The following is a 22,026-nucleotide window of genomic DNA, read 5'->3' on the forward strand; positions in this document are numbered from 1 at the left end:
ATCATAGTTGTTTGCATATATAACATGTTTAATACTACAAATTACACCAAGAATATGTTGGCGAAAAATTCATTGTTATAGTAAGATATAGAAATCGAAACCTAGATATCGAAAGTAAAATCCAAAAGTCGGTCACAACAAAAGGTATAATTTTTAAAAAAATGTCGGGTATTAACTTTCAAAAACGCTTGGGATATCTCTTATAGCAGACTTAATACGAATAAAACTCAAACGATACATCTGGTAAGGGACATCAAATAGGGTTTTATGTATTCAGTGCTTTAACCAACCGCATCCCCAAACCTAATACCACTCTCCGTCCGCAGCCAGCTGTGGGCATATTACTGCTTCGAAAAACCATAAAGAGTGTTAAAATTAACATCACAGTGAACTTGTTGTTAAAACAGTCCTTTTTACATTTGTCAAATACCTAACCCCCGATATAAGTTAGGGTAATTTTAATGTTTTTTGTTAAGTACTCGTAGTTTTTACTGTTACCTCCCAACGTCCAGCTGTAGTTACAAACGAGAAATATAAAACATTTATGTATACTTTAATAATAATGGAGAACCAATCCTTTTCCCTTAACAACAGCATTCTTACATGAGCTAGACAAATTGAGACAAGTTCATGTGATTGTACTAAGCCTTTTCTGGTCGGGTGTACTAAACGAGGCAGATTTAAAGCTGTTATTTATAATATTTAGATATACTTTAACTTTCCATTGAGAATCGCATACTGAAAATAAGTGTACCAAGAACATTTATAGACCTAAAATACTGAATTTTCGAGAGTTTATAATCATTGAATTTAATTTCTCAAATGAACTTTGTAGCAAACGTTATTTATAAGCAGTTAAATACATTTCAACTGAGAAATGACTTTCCCTTTCAGTAGAATATGGGGGACTAAACTTTTGTGTATAAACCAACTATGGGAAAATCTCGCCGTTTTTATCAAAAATGGCTTATTGTTTACTATTCTGTAACACCAGTATATCTAAATAACGTGCACCGTGATTATTGTTGGTTTATTTCCGATGTGGGCCTCGAGTGGCTCCTTGATTGGGATGGTGGACTCGCAATCTGCCAGTCGCAGGTTCAAATCCTCATCACCTAACATGCTCGCCCTTGCAGCCATGGGTATGTTATAAAGTGTCTATCAATTCTACTTTTCGTTGGTAAAAGAGCAGCTTTCTTGTCTATCACTGCTAAATTAGGGACTGTTAGCGCATGTAGCCCTTGAGTAGCTTTGCGAGTAATTAAGACAAAGCCAAACGTTCTTGTGATCCATGATAATAGGAATTCCACAATATGATCAAGAACGTTTGGATAAAAAGTAACTTAAACAGTTAAGATTCAGTTCAAGTAACGCTTTAAAACCTGAATAAAAAAGCACATGTTAGCCCTACAAGGAAAATAAAATCTGCTTAAAACGGCACGTTTGAAATTCTTTTCATTGTCTTACCAGCCTGCAACAAAAATGGCTTGGTATATTGCTCCCAAACCTTTTGTACACTACTAAATAGTGTACTGCGTAGGTCGTATGGGTATTATTGGAAAGTCGATTTACTTCCATATTTTACAAAATCTTAAAGAAAATCATGAAGGTAGTGTAAATGTTATCATTACTCATTCAGGTTTTTATTACAAATGTCTGGTGTTTCTTTAAAAAGCTTTAAAAAAAGGGTGAAACGAGAATTACCAATGAATAATAGGTGAACTTTAGATGAGTGACATGAAGATTCTCAATGTTTTACACATTATGCAATTGATGTTTTTAGGGAGGCAACCCTTTTATATTGTGTTAAGTGAAGGAGTAAAAAAACATTAATACGTCGTATATTATATTTTATTACATTCTTAGAGTAAGTACTTTAAACGAGTGTTTAATTTGAAGTAGTGATCTAGATATTTGTTTTATTTGAAAAGGGTTATTTTCTACTGAAAATTTTATATACGCTTCGTGGGGGTTCGTGTTATTCTAGGCATATATTTGCCCGTTGTTATGCATTATATACAGGGTGGCCCGTAAGACCCTACCCATCCGTATATCTTTTGTATCCAGTGTATCTGTGTGCTGTCCCTCATTCTCGCTGCATAATATTATGCGACGCCATGTTCTGTGAGGCATTTTCAAGTGTAAATAGGCTTACATCGGCCATATTTCTTTGAAAAAGAAACAAATTTATAATATATGCGTAATTGAATATAACAACATATATGGATGGGTAGGGACTTACGGGCCACCCTCTAGAATTTAATTAAACCATAAATGCTCACCATATTCGCAAACAAATCTCCAGCAGCAGCTGAACATTCAACATCTCGAACTAAGGCGAGCAAGTAGTCAAGTAGCTATAGTAAACCTTTATGAACCGTATCAGCTAACTATGTTTATAATAATTGCAGTGTATAAGGTTAGCTACTGTGTGAAGTAATCCTTTGCTGATAGCTGAGTATAAAAACTCCAGCAAACAAGATAAAAAAATTGAAGTAACAACATTTCAATGGGAATCATAAAAATATAAGCAAACAAGGCTGGAGATATTGCAGACATTATATATTCAAACTATAAATATCTTTCGATTCCACCAAATGTAGTTACAGGTAACACCATGGAGTCAAAATTGGGGTTGTAAGTTTGAGAAGATAATGTCTACATTATCTCCAGACTCTTTTTTTTTTTACTTTTTACGATCCTTGTGTGCAGATTTTTAAGTTAAAATTTTTGTGTGTAAATACTGTTAGATAGATTTTATAGGGAACAGTGGTCAAGTTAATAGAAAATAACTCATCACTGTAATCCAAAGTAAAAGTATGAGTTAATTTTTTCCTTGTTTTAAAAAAAGGTCTTTTCATAAAAGTACAGATACAAATGAACCGTAATTGAGGAGGAATTTGTCCCCGAAAGACTAAGTTTATATATATATATATATATATAATTGCTGATGCAGTCACTTGACACACTACTCTCCAGTAAACCTATTAAAAAATAAGTTACTTGGTTTGTGTGAAACTATGTATAGCAACTGAAATATTTCATCTTTAATATATTTATGTATCCCTCAGTGGTTCAGCAGTAAGTCTAAAGGCTTAAGACGTTAAAATCTATGTTTCGATACGTGTAGTTAGCACGGTATAGATAGCCCATCGCTTTAGCTTTGTGAGTAATAACAAGCAAGCAAATACTTTTATGGATTAAAGGGTAGAAATAAATAATTTTGTTTACAACCTATCGTGATACGTTTTCCTTTAATACGAATACCATTATGAAGTGGACGGTAAATCCATTTTATCCTAAATTCAAATGAAAACTATTATATATGAGTATCTTTTAAAGTGAAAATTTAAAACAATTTTTTCACGCATGTTACTTTTGTACAATTTAATTCCAGTGATTTTTTTTTAAATTTCAAAAATGATTTATATTAACATACGTTTTCCTTTGTCTTTTTTTCTTGTGTTATTTGGTAATGTCTAATGCAAATAGTTTAAGATTCAGCAGTTTTGTGTGAAGGGTCTTTTAAAATATTTACGTTATGTCAATAAGTTAGCATTACAAACTTTTTCTAAAATTATAATTTTAACATTGGGTAATAAACAAATATTAGAATACTTTAGTACTTTAGGAGCTATGTAAATTATAGTGATGTAAGGTTATGAAGTTTATCCTTTTCAAACCACCTTTTCTGGTCAATAAGTTACTTTATTTTGCACAATGGGGTAGCATGTTATAAATATCGATAATTCATGTGACCTGGACAACTTGGTATTTTTAAATTATTGAATATATTTTTTCATAAATGTATGTTGCACATATAAATAGCTAAAGTAATAGCCAACTAGGCTCAGAACTACTAAACAAATGAATATCAGTGAAAGGAAAGGGTGATAAATCGGCACTCCTTTTCATACAAATACAATTATTCTAATACTGTAAATTACATTAAATTTTATAAGTAAAGAGTAGTTTTTAACATTAAATAACTTATTCTATGATACTAATTAAAATGTCTAAGGGTGACTACCATATCCACAAGATTTACCAGTTGTAATGTTTCCTTTAACAATATTGCAGGGAAATAAAAAGCTAATGATCTGAACGAGACTAGTGCATCTGTAAGTTACTTATTCTCATAAAATTGAGAAGCTTGTAAGCTGTCTTTGTTGGCAACTTCACATTGTCTTGTCGTTGTAGTCTTTTTTAAGTTCATTTTTAACAACAAAGATCAAGTGGGAAATCCATTACACCAGGTTTTTGATTTGTGAACATAAAGTAATTGAGAACTTAGAAATGAAAGTAAAAGGAAAAAAAAACTTGTCAAACACACTACCTTTTTTATCCAGTTCTGACGAAGCTTTTTGTTCTCGTGGAACAACGTTTACAATGCATGTTGTCAAAGCAGAACATCGTTCGGTTTTTCCGTCTTACCCAGAGGGGAAAAATATCATATGTAAAAACAGGAATACTTATCGATTTCGTTGATTTTGATAATTCGTTGGCAAAAAAAAACATGTCACGCAGAAAACTACAAAATTTTTAGTGACTCATTTTTCTGTGATCATTTTTCACCAATTCAAGTACATATTTGTCTTGAAAATAGGAAATGTTTTCAAAATGGTGCTCGTTGTATCTGACAATATGTTAGCAGTATTACATATCGTTGTATCTGACAATGTTAGCAGTATTACATATCGTTGTACCTGACAATATGTTAGCAGTATTACATATCGTTGTACCTGACAATATGTTGGCAGTATTACATATGGTGTACACGACAGTTTAAAATTTTTCATATTCTGACTTGTGCGTGTCAAGCAAGATGTACTGTAAAACGTGGTAAACAAGTGAAGTTTTTTGTACCTATATTTATTCAGCAATAAGCTAATAACTGTTCATATATTTCTTAATCATTTATAGGTATCACAGTTTTGAATTATGTTTATATACAGTATCGGCTTTGGTTGCTATGGAAATAATTGATATTGCCTTTAAGCGTGTGAAAATTTTAAGGTGGTCAAAACTCTCTCTCCACAAGTACAAACTATTGACATAGGATGTGCTACTGAACCATGTTGATTAAGGGCAGTGAAAGCCAGCAACTGGCCACAAGCAATACAAAAACATGCAGATGATTTAAACAAGGCAAAGGGAGCGATAAAGAGTTGAGAAAAAGTTGGATTCCTAGAACTGTCCTCAACTGGCTTATTAAAGCACCTGATACACTACGTAACGGTGGCCACAGTTTTGAGAGATAATGTAGAACAGCAACTTGTGAAGAAAAGTAGTAATATATGTTAATTGGCGATTTATCGTTTTGACATTTTGGATCTGCGCATTATTGTTAAGGGATGTCTGAACAAACGTGGCACAGAAAAAAATCTGCCAGGACATGTTCGTTTCTAACACAGTAAATATATCTTAACCAAAGAAAGTGTTAGAACGTCGAGCAGTCAAGAACTGGTGTCTCAAGAGAAAATTGGTGGGCCGCTTTGACAACTTGCATAAACTGGTATGAGTTGCATTGTGATGTCAGAACCTGCATTGTTGGAGGTAAAATGTGTCCTTATTCACTCAAATATTTGAGTAAATGGGGGCACTTGTACTGAAAAATGAATAAAACACTTGAAGCATAAATATTACCTTTGTACCATTGTGATATATCGAAATCATGGCCATGATTTGACATGAAAACGATGAACTAAAGTATTTTTGCACAGACACAGAAAAGTGTCCCTATTCACGGTAGGTAATGTTACTTCTGTTTGTTTGTTTTTTTGTTTATTATAGCAGTTTAGTATGTTTAATCTTGTTTACTTGTTTTAATTCAAAAATAAAATTTCTTACGGTTCTCACCTTCGGTTTTTCAGTTTCAGTTGGCACTTTGTTGTTAACCACCAAATTATTGTTTACTTTGAGTTGGATTAGAGTCATGTCATGGAAAGTTTTCCAATCATGGTTTCTTTCTGCATCCCAGAATATTTTTTCTCGGTTTATCCAAAGAATGTTCCTATTGACGTCGTACGTGTTATAGGTAGCACATTTCTGCCTTTTGGTGATGACTGGTACAGCCTCGTAGCGTGGTATTCTAGTATAAAGAATCCAAGAAAGCACAAGATGATTGTGATACGCATCTCGTTTTTAAAAACATCTGCAGAACAACGAGTATCAGTGTATTCGTCCATGTAATACCATTCTCAGTTTCAGTAGTGATTTCATTTTTTTTAAGTGATGAAATTGGTCAGTCCTCGATATAATCCTTTGCAGTTGTGTAGTTTCCTGCATCGTGCTTTAGGTTGTTTGACTAATGCTGGTAGTTACTTAAAGTATTTAGTTTTACTATTTACGTTGTTTTTCGAGGAACTAAAGATAGCTACTGCAGTGTCCCAGTATTTTTGGATGCGACACATCTTTGTTGAACAGATAATGATTTTGTAAAGCCAGTCGAATAAAATGTTTTACACCTGCCAAGGGTTTTGTGACCATTAGTACTGAGTAAACCAACTGATAAGACAAATTTTCCATAAATGTAATGAAACTATTGATGAGGTTGTAAAATAAAAAACAGTATGTAGTCGTTTTTGTAGTAAAATGTGTATAGCACAAGACAGATCTGTCTTATATTTTTCTTCCACTATCTTAACTTTACAAGTATCAATAAAAAGAGTAGGTATTTGTCAAGTTATTTCTACTATTGTTTTATTACATCTTAACTTTATATAATACCAAATATTTCTGGTATCTGGACATTCTCTACTCTCGACCAGCAAGTCAAGTCAAGTATTTGAATAATGAACGACAACGTTGCTTACTAAGATATGTTGAAATTGACTTGCATGATGCTTTGCGTTGAAAACTAGGAAAAGCAACAGTAACCTCTGTAATTATCTGCAAAGCGTGCATCGTAACAATTTCTTTTCAGCCAAATTTTTTTAAAAACAAGAAATTTGAAAACTAATTTTAAACTTTGTGTTATTGTATAGTATAAAACTAAGGCGTTAACTTGGGTATAATACTAAAATGAACAAAATGTGAATCTTTTTTTTCATATGAAATCATAACATTTTATATCAAAATAAAATTTTGATATTTTGTCATGTTTTACTTTGCGTGACCTTGAATCTCGTTTTATTTAGCTGTATAATCGGCATCTGTTTTGTGTGTGTGTGTGTGTGAACGAGTGGTTACTTATAATAGTGTTGGTATGTTTTTCACTTTTTTTTTCATTAATGAGTTTTTATCGTTGGCTGTAAATTTTGTAATTTCAAATGTGAACACGAAATAAGTGTTCACAAATAAGTGAAATATTTATAGTATGTATGTTTAGTGCCTATTCGTCGTCGTCTGTGTTCTGAATTACGACTATTCTGGCTGTTGGGGTGAAGAAATATTTGCTAAACCCAGGAGAGATGACCTTTCAAACTTTGGTTATGGTGCAACATAAATTTTTGATAACATCTGTAGGAAATCGCTCATAAGTTTACTAGTTAAGAGGAGAAAAATGCTCTATAAACTCCTAATAACAGATGCATATAATGACACTTAAAAAGTACAGATATGCAGTTGCATAAATAATTAGAAAACTAACAATTGAAAGAAAGAGCGATTACAAATATAAAAAGCAAAACCCGAGTCATGTATCATATTTATAGAATCAAAACTGATGTTAATCCAATGAAATTAAGTAAATACATCAAAATGAGGATGGTTCTTTTTCTATTTACTTTATCATCCGTCAGTTGTAGATTGGAAGGTAAATTAAGTTGTCCTCTTGTTTGTTTTTAACATATCATTACAATGAGATAATTGAGTATTTTGTTTATTGTCGACGTTTAGAGGTGACTTTTAGTTAACTTCAATCTCTTGAAGATTTTCCACCCTCAACAGATGTCACTAGCATTATATTAGCAAATCAAAACTTTCCATATTTAGGAAAGGACTCTGTAGTTTTATTTTAAAATTATAAATAGTTAAATAAAAGTTGCATTTTTTGTAACTGTCGTGTTCATTTATTTCTGATAATTTCCCATTTCATTCTGAATTACATCTCATTGGTAATGAGACTTCGACATGATCATTGTACTTCACTGTATTCGCTTTCACGAAGAGCCCGAACAATGGGGACTTTTTCTGTTCAAATAACTTCTACATCACTCACGAGAACTCTTAAGAGCTATTTTACTCTCGATGTGAATATCTTCAACACAAAGACAGGCGTTTTTTTTTTTTATTTAAGTGTCTAGTGAACTCGAAATTCATCTTTGGGTCTGAATAACTTTTTTCTTCTGAAATACCTTCTTGAGATTTGTACAGATGTTTTCTTATTTTCTATTTGATCTGCTTATTCTTTATAATTGTCGAGGATCCCTTTTTATAAGATCTGTTGGTTTCACGATGATTGTATTTATTGCACCTCGTACACAGCATGTTCGCCCTTCATAATGGTAATCTCATAAAAATGAACTATAGAAGGAAATCAAACTTACAGCTTGTAGCAAGTTGAAAGATTGATTACTAAATTCCTTGGATTTATTCGCTTTATAAGTGAACCAGTTGACGCCAAAGGACATAAAGTACCAGCCGACCAGCGACTCTGAAAATTCATCAGAAGCTTGTGTGTCTGTATATACAGGGTGTTTGGAAAGTCACTGTGCACTTGTATATTTATTAACAGTCATGTTTCAATATAGAATCCAGGAGGTAAATATGAATGACAATTATAAACAATGTTGAAAGTGACCCCCGTTGGCATCAGTACAGGCTTGGATCCTTTTTATTTTTTCTAAACATCGCTATCAGTTGCTGGCTTGAAATAGACTGAAAAGACATACGATTACAAAACTGCACAGTGACTTTCCGAGCATCCTGTATAATTGTATTGTACTAGAGTAATTAGACAAATCATGTTTAGATTTTTGCAAAGAATACACAGACGTTAATAGTCACGAATATGTTTTTTATCACTGAAGTTGCTACACAGCTACATTCTGCGATCTCTCCATGTTGTGCCAGGGAATACAAGAATAGAACTGACAATATTTGAGATGCCTCTGAATCTTCTTATATCGGTCTGCCATGTTTGCAACAAAATAATATCTGAAAACCTTAATTTATCTATTATCAGTGTTTTATGTCGTCGGATTAATATTTTTCGTTTGTGGTGTGTAGTTTTAATCAGTCCTAACATCTTTTTTCAGTGCTCGACCCTCGGATTCACATTGCGATTTTTTGTGGTTCACGTTCATCATAACTAACAGCCGGAACAGTGCTCTTAAAAATGACAAAGTACAGTGCTGTATAAAAGTGATGGGACGAAGTCAAAAATTAGATTTCAGGCTACTTTCAAGGAGCAATGGAAGAAGTTAAATCACGTGTTAGACATCAACATTTTATTAATTTTCATATTTAACAAAACAAACTCTGTGGAAGTGCTCGAGTTCAACAAGCAGTTATTGTTTTCCGAGTCCTCCTTTTGTTTTCATAAATGCAGACAGTCTTTTAGGCATTATTTTAACATATTCAATTAAGTAGTCTTTGGTATTTTACTACAAATGTCTGTAATACACTTCGATTGTTTCTTTGGGAGTAATATTGATTTGTCAAATTTTTTATCAAATCCCAGATCTACTCAGATTGATAAGGACTCGGTGCTTCTGTGCGAACTCTGCTATTTTGACAATTATCTACACTTTGGTTTGTGGCATTGCAACAAAACTTTATATTTAGTTTAAACACTGTTTTTACGAAGGTTTAAAGGGGAAGTGCGATTAAATTGATTTCTAGTATTTAACAGTATCATACTAGCTTCATGCTATTTTTTTATGTATTGTTAAGACAATGCATGGGGGGTACCATGACAGTTATTTCACGTCCTAAAGTCAGTATGTTCATTCAACCATAACTTTTGTGGCATGCCCTTTGTACAAGTATATTGAGATATTAAAGAAGGATAAGTGTTCTCATCCTGGTATATTCAGTTGTCAACTGGGATCAATGAAGCATTACCATAGTGTTGAAATTTATATTCTGTAATGGTGACGAAGAATTAGTGCCATAAAATGGAAGGAATGACAATATCTTTTGCTAAAACTTTTGCACAGTACTGTATTTCTGATTCATTCACATCTTTGCCACGTTGTTTTTTCATCATTGTATCTTAAAATGAATTCATTTGTCGATTTGAGACTAAGGTGTTTGCTTTTTTCTTGTTCAATAACCGTCGGAGATTAGAATTGTGGAGGTTCTTTGTTTGAAAAGAAAGGTTTTGCTTTAAATGGATTTTTATATTTTTAAATTAATTGCTTTATCGTTATTTTTTCATCCTTTTTACATGACATCTAATTCTCTTCTCAAAAGCTGTTTTAATAGAACTCTTCTTAGAGTAGAAATTTTAAGACTGCAAGCGCAGCTTGATAATTTTCTGATAAAGCATGCAGTTCGACTTTTCTGTCCACCAGTTCTCAGTGTATTCGTTTATCTGACGTGTTTTGACTAAGCATCTTATTTGAATTCATCCGATATAGTTGAAAATTATTGTGCTAAACTTCGATAATACTTAGCTTTAAAAAAAAAAAACGATTTACGGATTTCAGGAATTTTGTTTGGGATTGGGCCCTTTCTGTTACGTCACTGAACTGCATTTGTCAACCTTTCTTGACACTTTTCCTAAGATCGGATTCGATTACTACTAGGACTACATCACTGGAAGAACTTTCGTTGCGATTGTTTGATTGCAATAACTTTAGAAGCAGTATTAAAGATCCTTAGCGATTTATTACATATAAACGTTGCCAAATGAAAGACTATTACTTCTCTACATCTGACAAGTTCGTGTGCTAAAAAGTAGTCGATCAACAAAATCTACTCATTCTGATTGTTGATGTTTCTGCATCTGATCCAAACCTAATTCTTCGTTCAAATAATATTGTACACGTGGTTCGTTTCTTTTTATCTGAAATGCATTGTCGTCGCCAGGAAGTTTTTTATGCATCTCCGTTTCGGAATTACTTGCAGCTAGAGCTTCGAGTGTGACATTTTCAAAGTAATTAAAAACGAAATGCTCTTGTTGCATCTACGTTTTTTGGGTTTTATTGAAGCCAAAGTCACAGGTGTGATATTCTTAATAGAATTAAGAATGGAGTGTTCTTTCTGCACTTCTGTCTCTGCACTCGACACTCACTTCTTAGGAATTCTTTGAAACAAAATAATTGGCGTTTGACACGTCGTATCTTTTACGAAACAGGAAGGAAAGCTGGCTAAAGTTTCTTCTTGGATCCATCGGATAATGATCCGAGGAACGATAGTAATTGCCTGTCTTGTCGAAGTTTTAAATTTTTCTATGCATTTCTTTTGATAATATTTTTTGCGAGTAATTTACATATAAAATATTTAATTGTCATTAACTTTGAGATATGCAAATTAACGATTTTTCGAAATACGTTTTACGAAATATATTTTTTGTACCTTGAATAGTTTTGCGGTTCCTGCACTTTTATTTGACAAAGAAAAAAAGCCTGGTGTTTTTTCATCGCTATATATTATTTGATTTCCCTAGGTATACTTAGTTTATTTCAAGTTTGCTTTACCATTCATTGTCGTTCAAAAATGAGAATTTACCCTAGGTTTTAATTTTAATACCGAGTTCTAGCAATACAATATTAACTAAATCTTAAATAAATTTCGCACTTTTGAAGATACGATTCACAAGCAACGTAGTAAACAGAACTAAGCTTCAGAAGAAGTAATAATGTGAATCTGGTTTATTACCGATACGTGATCAATCTATAGATAAAATAGTCGTTGGCATTCGTCGGATGAAAAAGTGCGTTTTGAAACGTTTTTGTGAGTGAATGTAAAGCAGTTCGTAGAAACCTGTAAAACTCTTCTGGTGTCGATATTAAGGTTCAACTTTGAGAAGAATTCTTAAAACATGTGGAAAGTTTGAGATATTCGGAAAATTACTTAAAGTACATTCTGGAAAAAATCTGTTTTTGCATATCGAATGTCAATAATTTTACCCGACGTTCAGCCCGTAAATTAAGAGGTTGGGAGTAATCCCTCCCACGGGTTAGCCCATGCTCAAAATATTTACATTGGACCAGAAAAGCGTGAAATATGACGTACGTATCACACTTTTAAATCGGACAAAGGGTCATATAACTTCGCGCGCCCCGGCGTTTTTTTTTTTAAATAACATGAAGGGGGGGGGGGCTCGTACCAATGTGTACAAGCTTTTACCCACTCGTTATTAGCAGACTTAGAGCCGTGTTGATAAAAGCTTCTGTTTCATTTTTTGACCATAATAAAAGGGTTAGCACATAGTCACGACCTGTTAACACTCATTTAACGAGAGTATAACTACACGAAAAACGCCTACACTATAGTTCAGAAAATTAGCTAAATATTTTCCAAACTGGTTATGGAAAGTTGAAATTAGCTGCAGTTTCATTTCCGTTAAATACAAACTTGTTTTTAAAAAGTTAAATACCGTAAGTGGTTCTGCTCTTCGGAAACTTCTTTCAGGACGATATTTTAATTTAATGTCTTTAGCAGTTACTCACACAGGCTTTAGAACGGGTTTTTGGTGTTAATTAACTCAATTGTTTTTAACTGATGCTAGAGAAAGAACTTTATTTTGATTAAATGTAATATACACGTTTAAATGGTAATTTTTGTATTATGCGTATGTTTTACTTTAATATATCATATAAATTACATCCCGCTTACACACCGATGAAAGTTGAATTAGAAGCAAAACGTTAATCTTGCATTAATAGCTTTCAAATAGGTTTCTTTAAATATCAGAATATGTGGAAAAATTGTCAAATTTGAATGTTCAAAACAAAAGCATTTCGTACGTCAAGATACCATTTCAGAAACAATATATAAAAAGTATCTTTACTTATCGCGACCATGTTTGTTTAAAAAAAGTTGCAAAAACATGTAATTTGGTCAATTTCTGTTTTAATTAGATGTTGAGTGAATGATACTGACCAGGGTTGAGAGGTACTGAAAACTTGTTTACTAGAGCGGAAGGAAACCACAACAATGCAATACAACTTTACCTACGTTATCATGTTCTATACTACTGTCATGTTGCCATGATCGTTTTAAATTTCTGGATGTGGTTGTTGTGTGTGGGATATGGGATGAGATCTTTGTTTATTCTTTTCTACTAAAGCTATCGTTGGATTCTTCAGTTGTTAGAAAAATTTTTGAAATTGAATTGACGAAGAGAATTAATATATTGAAATTATCCATTTGATAACATTATAAAATATAAGATACAACCATTGCAATTGTTGTGATTCACTTGTTGTATAGATGGATAAACATTGATACAACTTTTATCTTTCATTTTGATAAGCCACATACTTTTGTTTTACATGTAAGCTAGTTAAACTAGGCCATAGCTCAAGTTATGTTACAGTATTTTGAATGTCTTACTTTTCACTTTAGTTTATGATCATAAAACTTGCTGTCCTAATTAATAATGTTCAGCGTTAGTTTGATTATTGTTGCCTCTTTTACTTTCTGGTCCATTTAGTCTAAATGTATTTATGAATAGACTGTTCATGGGTTGTGCGTAGCAATAAAAGTAAGCCAGTCATAAATCCTGTGATCCCATCAATCTTCAGAGAAAATATGGGCCATAGCAGATTACTAACTTTATACAACATATAGTAGTAATAATAATTTGTAGACACTGAATTAATGTTCTGCAGTACATTAACAATAACTGAGTTTTCAGAGCTTTAGCTCAAAGCCTCTACCCCCACAACCCTGATATATACTGTAGCTTGAGCTCTCAATTTTCCCTTTTTACATTTTTTCTGTTTATTTACTGTTGGTGTAAATCTTTTATTATTTTTCCTGTGAATATCAGTAACTGTTAAACCTCAACAGTCATCCATGATTTAACAATAATGAAATGAAATTTGTTTAATGTTATTAAGTTGGTTTTCTTGTGTAGTTTTTTTTATATTGAGCAGCGATGAAACTGTTTGAAACTTGAGTTTAAAACCTTTTATGATTTTTGTAATATAAAGGTAAGTCATGGAAACTTTTATATACTTTATGGTGTTTATTTTTGGTGCAAGTGGTAGAAGTGTATATGTTTCTGTGGTGATGTATTAGTTTGTGTTTCCGGTACTACAAATTCTGTGCTTCAAAAAGAGCTGTTAATTTGTTACTGGTCTGGACTTCATTGAATTGTTTTCATCTTGACAGAATTTTTTCCTCTATCTGCTGGTTCTTAAATGTTGGCACTTGATAGTACAGTATTGTAATATAGTAATATTGTATCTTAACATAGTGGATACTGGTGTTTTGAAAATAGTATGTTGTTATCACAATAATAAATTGTTTTATTGATAAGTGTTTAAGGTGTCTTTGACCTTATTAAAGTGATGTTATCAGTCAGTTTCATTGAGCTTTTTATGTTCTTTAGATGATTTCTGAAATACCTAAAAGTGACAAGATATAACAATAAAATGCGATAGTTGTACATCAGGACTGCATCATTTCATTTTATAAAAACTTCTAGCATGTCTAATTTGAAGAGAAACCATGATATTTGTTGCAGTTATTGTTGCAGTGTATTTTTGTAATATCAGCATGCCCATTATAAATCAATCTAATATTTTAACAGGCAATAGGATATTTAGCTTCAGTGACAAGGACGTTGAATTCTTCTTGCCACAGTTGGTTAGTCTGTATGTTCATCATGCCGATGTAGCAGATGCCATACATTTTTATCTTGTCTATAGGTATGTCTTGTTAACCTGTGATTGGTAAAATATTTCATTAGTTTTGAAATAAGAATAAAAAATTACAAGTAAAATTTAAACTAATAAACATTAACTTATTCTCACATTTCTTCAGTGATTTTGTAGATGGTATGTAGATCTAAAAGGCTATTAATCAATACCACAACATTAATCTTTGTCAAACCTTAAAGTTAGTCTTTGAAATATGGCTTTTCAAAGCTTATAATTTGAAATGAGGAATTTGAGTATCTCAAAAAACCTTGTGTAAATAATACGTAAACTCTTAGATTAGAACATTTGAAGGTAACAGGCATTCATCCACTGACCAAAAATTGTTCAAAAAGTAAGATTCTTTTTCTCTGCATCTGAATTGTTTCTCCAAAGGGTATAAAGTAAAATTTCAAAGAAATGTGTATAAATCTAAAGATAAAATATTTTTCAGTTTCTGTAATTATAACTTCGTTATGTGTTCTAACATTTGAAATTATGATTACATTCAACAACCACTGTGATAGAAACAACTTGTTTTATTTTCTGTTATTATTGTAATACTGAACTGCTTTTTTCACTAGGTGTAATAAGAGTGCAGATTTTTCACTTCAGTTGGTGTGGTTATTGACAGCTTATTGCTCTGACACTAATGCCCCCTTACGAAGAAAGTCTCAAGGAGTAAAGCTTAAAAATAAGATTCTATCAGAAGAACTGAGGTAATCAGTCAATTAAGACAAAGTGTAAAGAAATACAACTTGTTTTACACACTTTTACTAACAGATGACGTGTAAAAAATTAACAAGTGCTTTAAAAATTAAAATTTACTTGAAGTTGTAATAAATGTTTTTCTTTTGCATACATGTGGTGATGTGTGAGAAGTGACTTGAAGATAACTTGTTTATTATTACTTGCAAAGTTTTTTATCTTTTAGTATCAGCATTAGTTTTATCATTGACACTTTTTTCTTTATCTTCAATGTAACTGCATTCTACCAAAGGCAATTCCCACCCACTCAAGGAACACCATTGTCTGGTCATTTACCACCTATAAACAATTCATCTACAGCCAAGAAAACCCATCACAGATCTTTTTCAGATGCAACAGGTTTGTTTGTACATTTTCTCTCACTTTTCATTTTTTCAATTTTAATATATCCTTGTATTGAAATTAGCTGGAAACTTTAAAAACACAGAGTGCATCAAAATTAAACAAAATTAGATTTCTATATTATACTTCATATATTCTTTTCCTTTAAGGATTAGGAGCTGGAGGAAGTAGCAATCGACAAATATCTAGTCCTCTAACTCCAAATGAAAAACGGGGTTTGGGAGACTTGTCCTCTGGACAGGCCTTCAATAGTAGGTGTGTTTGTTTTGAGAGCTGTGAAGGTATGTTCAGTGACTTGAGGGGACAAAGAATTCAATGTCACTGCCAGGTACGTTTTGAGTTACTTTTGCTTAAAAAATTAATTATCAAAACTTGCCTCATCATTTCTTGATCTGAGATATCCATATTATAGAAACCTTAGGTTATTTTTGTTCTTCCTTCTAGTGTTAACCTCTTGGGTACCTAATTTTGAGTATCCATCTTCAAGTATTGTTTTTCCGTTCTTGCACTAACGTTTATAGGTTTACTATGATTCATATTTTATAATTATTAATCTCTCTGAGATTCAACAGTTTAACCAGTTAGTTGGTTTCATTCTGAAAACAATCTTGCAAAAGTTCCTCTTGCATTTTGTTTAATTGTTGTTTCTTTTCAACTATCATGTAGCTTTATTTTAATATTAACTTTCTAAAATAATCTACTTGGATCATTTTGTGGTTTTAAATGCCTTTGAAATCCTCCTGACTTAAATTCTTATATTCTGTTTTAACTCCCCTAAAGTTGTAGTAATTTTACCTTTTTTTTTCTTAATTTTGTTTAAAAATTAGTTTTGTTATAATGCTTTCACTGTTAGAAATGTTTTTAACACTCTTGATATTGTTACAATTAAGTATTATTAAATTTAAAGACTTTGCTACAAAATTATTGTAGAACTAAATGCTACAGTTTAGACACATAGTTTATGTATACTTTAGATAACTATATAATCAGATAAATATCTTCTTAAAAGTACATGTATGGTTTATTTGAATTTGTAGTTTGTAACAAGTATTAATTTTTATTTGACATTTTTATTCTAAAAATAATTACAAAATTAAAAGCTGAATCAAAACCACCAACACCATTAAATTGACATGTAAATTTCAGTTTTCTTACTGCTATGTATAGATTTTGTTACTTGGTGTAAAATAATAGTTACCACTGATCATATTACTGATAAATTAAAAGTTTAAATCTGGTATTACTATATTCTTTTAAAACAATTTGGAAATTTGTAACTGTAGTGATACTAAGTTGATTCATTACTCTAGGCTCCAAGGTTAGCTCCTGAAAATGAATTTGTTAAATCACTTATTTCTATTGGATTGCGTCTGCAACCGCTTCTCACAAAAGAACTTAAAAGTAAGTTGTTTTTAAAGTAGTGGATATTGAGTGATGTAACATAGATGAGTAAGTTTAAAGTCGAAAGCAAGGAAAATTGTTTGTACAGTTCTGAAAATTACTTGTATGTTAATAGTGAAATTAATATTTAAGATTTTAGTTTTTTTTCAGTTGTGATGAAAGTAGTTCCACAAAGTAGAACCAAAAAATGAAGTAATTTCAAATGACTCAAATTGGTAAAATAGGGAAATATTCAAAAGTACTCACATTTCTGGGTCTTTTGTAAATTATGTAGTTTTATTAGCAGAATATTTTTTATAAGCATGAGAAAACCCATCTTGTTACTTTGCAAATAAAGGCTTATGTTTAAATAGTAATTGATTTATTGATTACTATAGAGGATAAAATCATTTTTTAACTTCCTTATCCTGCTGTTGTTTTTAGTTGTTTACTTAGTTTTATGTTTTGTGCATTTCTGTTAGAACCACTACTCTAACAATTAACTTCATGCATGTTTCTTATTAGTACAATAATTTTATTATTTTTAGTTGTAAATCTTGTTTTTCCTTTTATTTTTCTTGAAATTACAGTAATCTGAATGATATTTCATTATTGCTATTTTGGTAAGCATGATATTTTAATAAAACTTTACCTAATATTCATGTATTCATATATCCATTTTAACCACTCAGATGTACCAATTATCAGTTCTATGAACTTAATGTCTCATATTAGTATTTCACTTGTTATACATAGCTCAGCGGCTCCAGGCAGAGCTCTCTGTGTTAAATGTTAATCTTCCAGCACGAGTTTGGTTACCTATTCATTCATCCAGCTGTCCACATCTAGTGGTTCGAGTCCCACCTCAAGCTGCTGTTGTACTCAATTCTAAAGATAAGGTGTAGTGACAGTTTTTCTTATTAAGATACTTATAAATGAACTTCAAACAGAATAAACCAATAATGTTTTTTTATAAAAAATACATGTATAATTTGTCATCAGCAAGAACACTAGAAACAAAATGGTCTAATACTGTTTTGTAGTCATTAGTGGATTGACAATGCATCTGTTACTATCATAACTTAATATCTGGATTTTGTGTTAAAATATTTAGGCTCCCTACATTATATATGTTGAAGTGGTTGAAGTGGAAGACATGGAGACAAGTCCTATTCCTTCAAAGATTGTTAACACTCTTCGCCAGACTCGGTCTGAAGAAAACCTGTTAGACTACTACAGTCATCAGGACGTATCTCTAAGCACCTTCTCCCTGTATCCAAGTGTTGATGACGACGATGACTGTTGGAGTCAAGAGGATGATGATATATCTGTTCAGGTTTGTTGCTTCTCATTTAGAAAATATTTGAAAATATTGTTTCCCAAAAATTAGCTAAAAATGCTTCTTGTGTTTCACTTCTTATTAGTTATACTTGTATATTAATATAACAAATGCTCTTTTATGATTTATTTCTGCACAGAGTGTTCATTGAATAAATGTTACGTATCTGGATTTATAGATGCATATCTAATTTAGTTAACTGCAGTAAATAATAGATGCTTTTCTCTAGTGTATAATAAATAATTCAAAATAAATCTGAAAGAGATCAGCACAAACAGGGTTACAATGTCATCTAATGAGCACTGATTGTAAAACATAACAAGCAAATAATTTCAGGCAAGAAATTGAAGATAAAAGAAATGGTTTGCCTGAATTAACTTGGGAAAACATTTTATAAAAAGGAGGGTGCTCCAGTTACCTCGGGCAAATTATGGGAAAAGTGAAGTGACCCTTTTTATTCATTTAGTCTTCTATTCAGTACTGTATATTCTAAACAATGCATGTAATTTTACTTTGTTTATAAAAGCAGTATTTGAATGAATGGTAACTTTTATGCTTTTTATTTATTTTAAAATGATTATTCTTATATATAATTAGAATAAGTTTATAACAAATGTAGTTTGTCTTCTTGAGGAGCTACAGTTAAGTGTGTGAATTGATATGGAATATGTTGATACTTTCATAATAAATATTTATTGAATAAATTAAGAAAGGATCATAATTAAAAATGTTTTTTAGTAATATCTTCAGCTCTGCTGGAGCTACAAGCAGTCGTAAAGCTGTGTCCAGAGATATTTGGCACAGTATTTTGTGCATAAGCTTACAATACTTTTTTTTAATATATATAGTTACAGTACATTAACTGTCTCAAGACCAGAGACAGGGATACCATTTCCCAGTTTTCCCAAGATAGCACTACAAGTGCAGATAGGGATCCTGTCTTGGTGGCTGCAGGAGACATAAGGCGTAGACTCACAGAGAGCATTAATGTGCCAAAAACTACATTCAAGGTACTGAATGTTGTTTAAAGTATTCCCATATTTTACTGTTGTACTTGTATTTTACACTACAATTACTACTTAATGTTTGTCAATGGTTTTTAATTGTGTTATAGTGACAGCCTGTATTGGTAAAAAGCTATAGTACTTGTATATTATGATGGACTGAGACCATTTTCAGTATTACTTGATGTTTTGGTTAAAATATTTAAGTGTTGAAAATCTGTTTACACTGATTAAGACTGTTACTGGAGAAAATGTAGGCAAGAAGTTGTAGTACCCATGTTTACAGAACTGAGATCGTATTGTCATTAGCACTCAGTATTGGTTAGAATATTTTTACATCTGTTTGCAGTGACTAAAACTGCTGAAATTACTTTAAAAGTTTCTTCAGTATATGAATTGTTGTAGTTTACTTTACAGTAAGCTAGAGTATATATTCATTACGAGTCTTGTGCTTATAGCGAGATCCAGAAGATCCATCAGCAGCTGCACTTAAAGAACCCTGGGAAGACAAGATCAGAAGAGTTCAAGAATCATCACCGTATGGCCACCTGCCAGGGTGGAAGCTTTTGGCTGTCATAGTTAAATGTGGTGACGACTTGAGACAGGAACTTATGGCTTATCAAGTTTTGGCAACTCTCAAGGTAAGTTATATTAGATGTTTAGTCATTTTTAGGATCAGTTGAACTAATTAAACAAAATGTAGTTTGTTATAATTTAGTTGGTTGTTTATTGCTACACCAGTGTGAAAACTATGTAGAAATGTTGTGATAGTTTGTGTATCTTTGAAACAATAATAAAAGCTAGCTCAAGAATTAAAAATGTTCTAAATATTAGAAAATAATTACTTGCTGCTCTTTTATCCCTGATTCTAGAAATGAAATAGAATATTCTGAGGTTTACATTTAATAATTTCAAAACTATACAAAGCAACAATTACAATAATTTTTTCCACCCAATGAAAAATATAAGTTTAAAAAAGAAACATTTATAGTTTTTAAGTTGTGTAGTGATCTTATTTGAGAGAATATTGTTAGTATAAAAATTAACATGTTCACTGTTATTGTTGTGGCTAGGTTGTACAGTTTAAAAGGATCCAAGGGTAAACCTTGAGGGACATTTGATACATAGTGTTTTCATATTGAAAAGCATTACAGAATGTGTATATTTCGTTGATTACATAGCAATGTTAGCACTCTTTTGTTAGTTACCCCCACATTAAACAAGGTATTACTTTAAATCTACAACATCCTTTAGGTTTCCAAAGTAAAATCTTGAGTAATCTGTGTGGATTCATTGATAATGCATTGATATCAACATTGTAAGTAGTAATTTGGAGAGTGTTTTTGGATTATATTATTTTTAGTACAGTAATTCTGTGTATTTTATTACTCATCACTTATGTAAATCATGCTACAAATGCTATTTTTCTTTATTTACTTTCTTTTCATGCACGATACACATTAATGAGCTATAAACAACATCGATAAATGTAACAATAGTCATGCACATGGCCATGATTAGTTGCTTGCTTACTGGTATAGTAGAAAAATTTTAGATCTACAGAAACCATGATAGTTGATACTGTTGTTGGTCAAAAGTGAAATAAATATAGCCATGTTTATTCGTCAAGAAATATACATCAGAAGGATTTGTTCAGTAAAATAAACACATTATCAAGTTAGGTACTGTTTTCAAGAGGACACACACCTATAACACAGGATACTTGCCATTCTAGCTGTAAGCTTGATGCTATATAAGTTTAGTAAATATAACATTTTCACACAAAAATGGGATTTTATTTTGCAATTGCTTATTGCTATAGGAAGGTTAAAAACTTTACACTTGTGGATTTTTGATTGATAGGTGTGTAATTTTCTAGTTTTAGGAACCTGATTTAAAAGTAAACAGTTTGAATAGTCTTTTCATATTGTGTATTTCTCTTCTGCAAGTTAAACCTTTTATCTAAATATGGTATAAAGCTCTGTACAAGTTAACAGGTATAAAAATGTATGTGGATTTGAAAAGTGCATTAAAGATATTGCTAAATAGTTGTGGTCCATTTGTAAGATTAATGTATTTAAATGGCTGTAAACTTTGTAAAAGTGTCAAGTTTAATACAGTGATGCTACAATGTTCATAACATGAACCAAGTTAATATCATAAGTGCTCTGCAACTGTACATCTGCATGTTGGTTTCAGGCTATGCTGCTGTTTATTATTTTCATGAAAATACTAAACTATTAAAGTAATAAACATATTTCACTTTTGATTTTAAATTTGGGGACTGACCACTTTTTGTATTTGAAAGCAATATTTGTCTCCACTATATATATATATTTTAATGAAGTTAAATGAGCAAAATCCTAAGGAAGGACTATGTTAAAAACAGTAAATCCAAACCTCGTACTAATTATATAATTTATTATAATTCAGA

The 22,026-nt window shown here is 31.5% G+C and overlaps 1 protein-coding gene across 5 annotated transcripts in view; it reads left to right on the forward strand.

The window, feature by feature from the left end:
• LOC143249551 (phosphatidylinositol 4-kinase beta-like) overlaps positions 1 to 22,026 on the forward strand; it is a 72,026-nt gene that overhangs the window by 41,031 nt on the left and 8,969 nt on the right. For 4 of the 5 annotated variants that reach the window (XM_076499595.1, XM_076499592.1, XM_076499594.1 and 1 more), the window contains 9 exons: positions 14,654 to 14,771; positions 15,344 to 15,478; positions 15,760 to 15,866; positions 16,019 to 16,197; positions 17,180 to 17,270; positions 18,006 to 18,148; positions 18,364 to 18,585; positions 19,437 to 19,598; positions 20,051 to 20,233. In XM_076499595.1, coding sequence (XP_076355710.1) covers positions 14,654 to 14,771; positions 15,344 to 15,478; positions 15,760 to 15,866; positions 16,019 to 16,197; positions 17,180 to 17,270; positions 18,006 to 18,148; positions 18,364 to 18,585; positions 19,437 to 19,598; positions 20,051 to 20,233 — 1,340 coding nt within the window. The remainder of the gene's footprint in view (positions 1 to 14,653; positions 14,772 to 15,343; positions 15,479 to 15,759; positions 15,867 to 16,018; positions 16,198 to 17,179; positions 17,271 to 18,005; positions 18,149 to 18,363; positions 18,586 to 19,436; positions 19,599 to 20,050; positions 20,234 to 22,026) is intronic. The other variant, XM_076499596.1, reaches the window with a different exon arrangement.

Source organism: Tachypleus tridentatus, chromosome 4 (assembly GCF_004210375.1).
Source record: "Tachypleus tridentatus isolate NWPU-2018 chromosome 4, ASM421037v1, whole genome shotgun sequence".
Taxonomy (NCBI): Eukaryota; Metazoa; Arthropoda; class Merostomata; order Xiphosura; family Limulidae; genus Tachypleus; species Tachypleus tridentatus.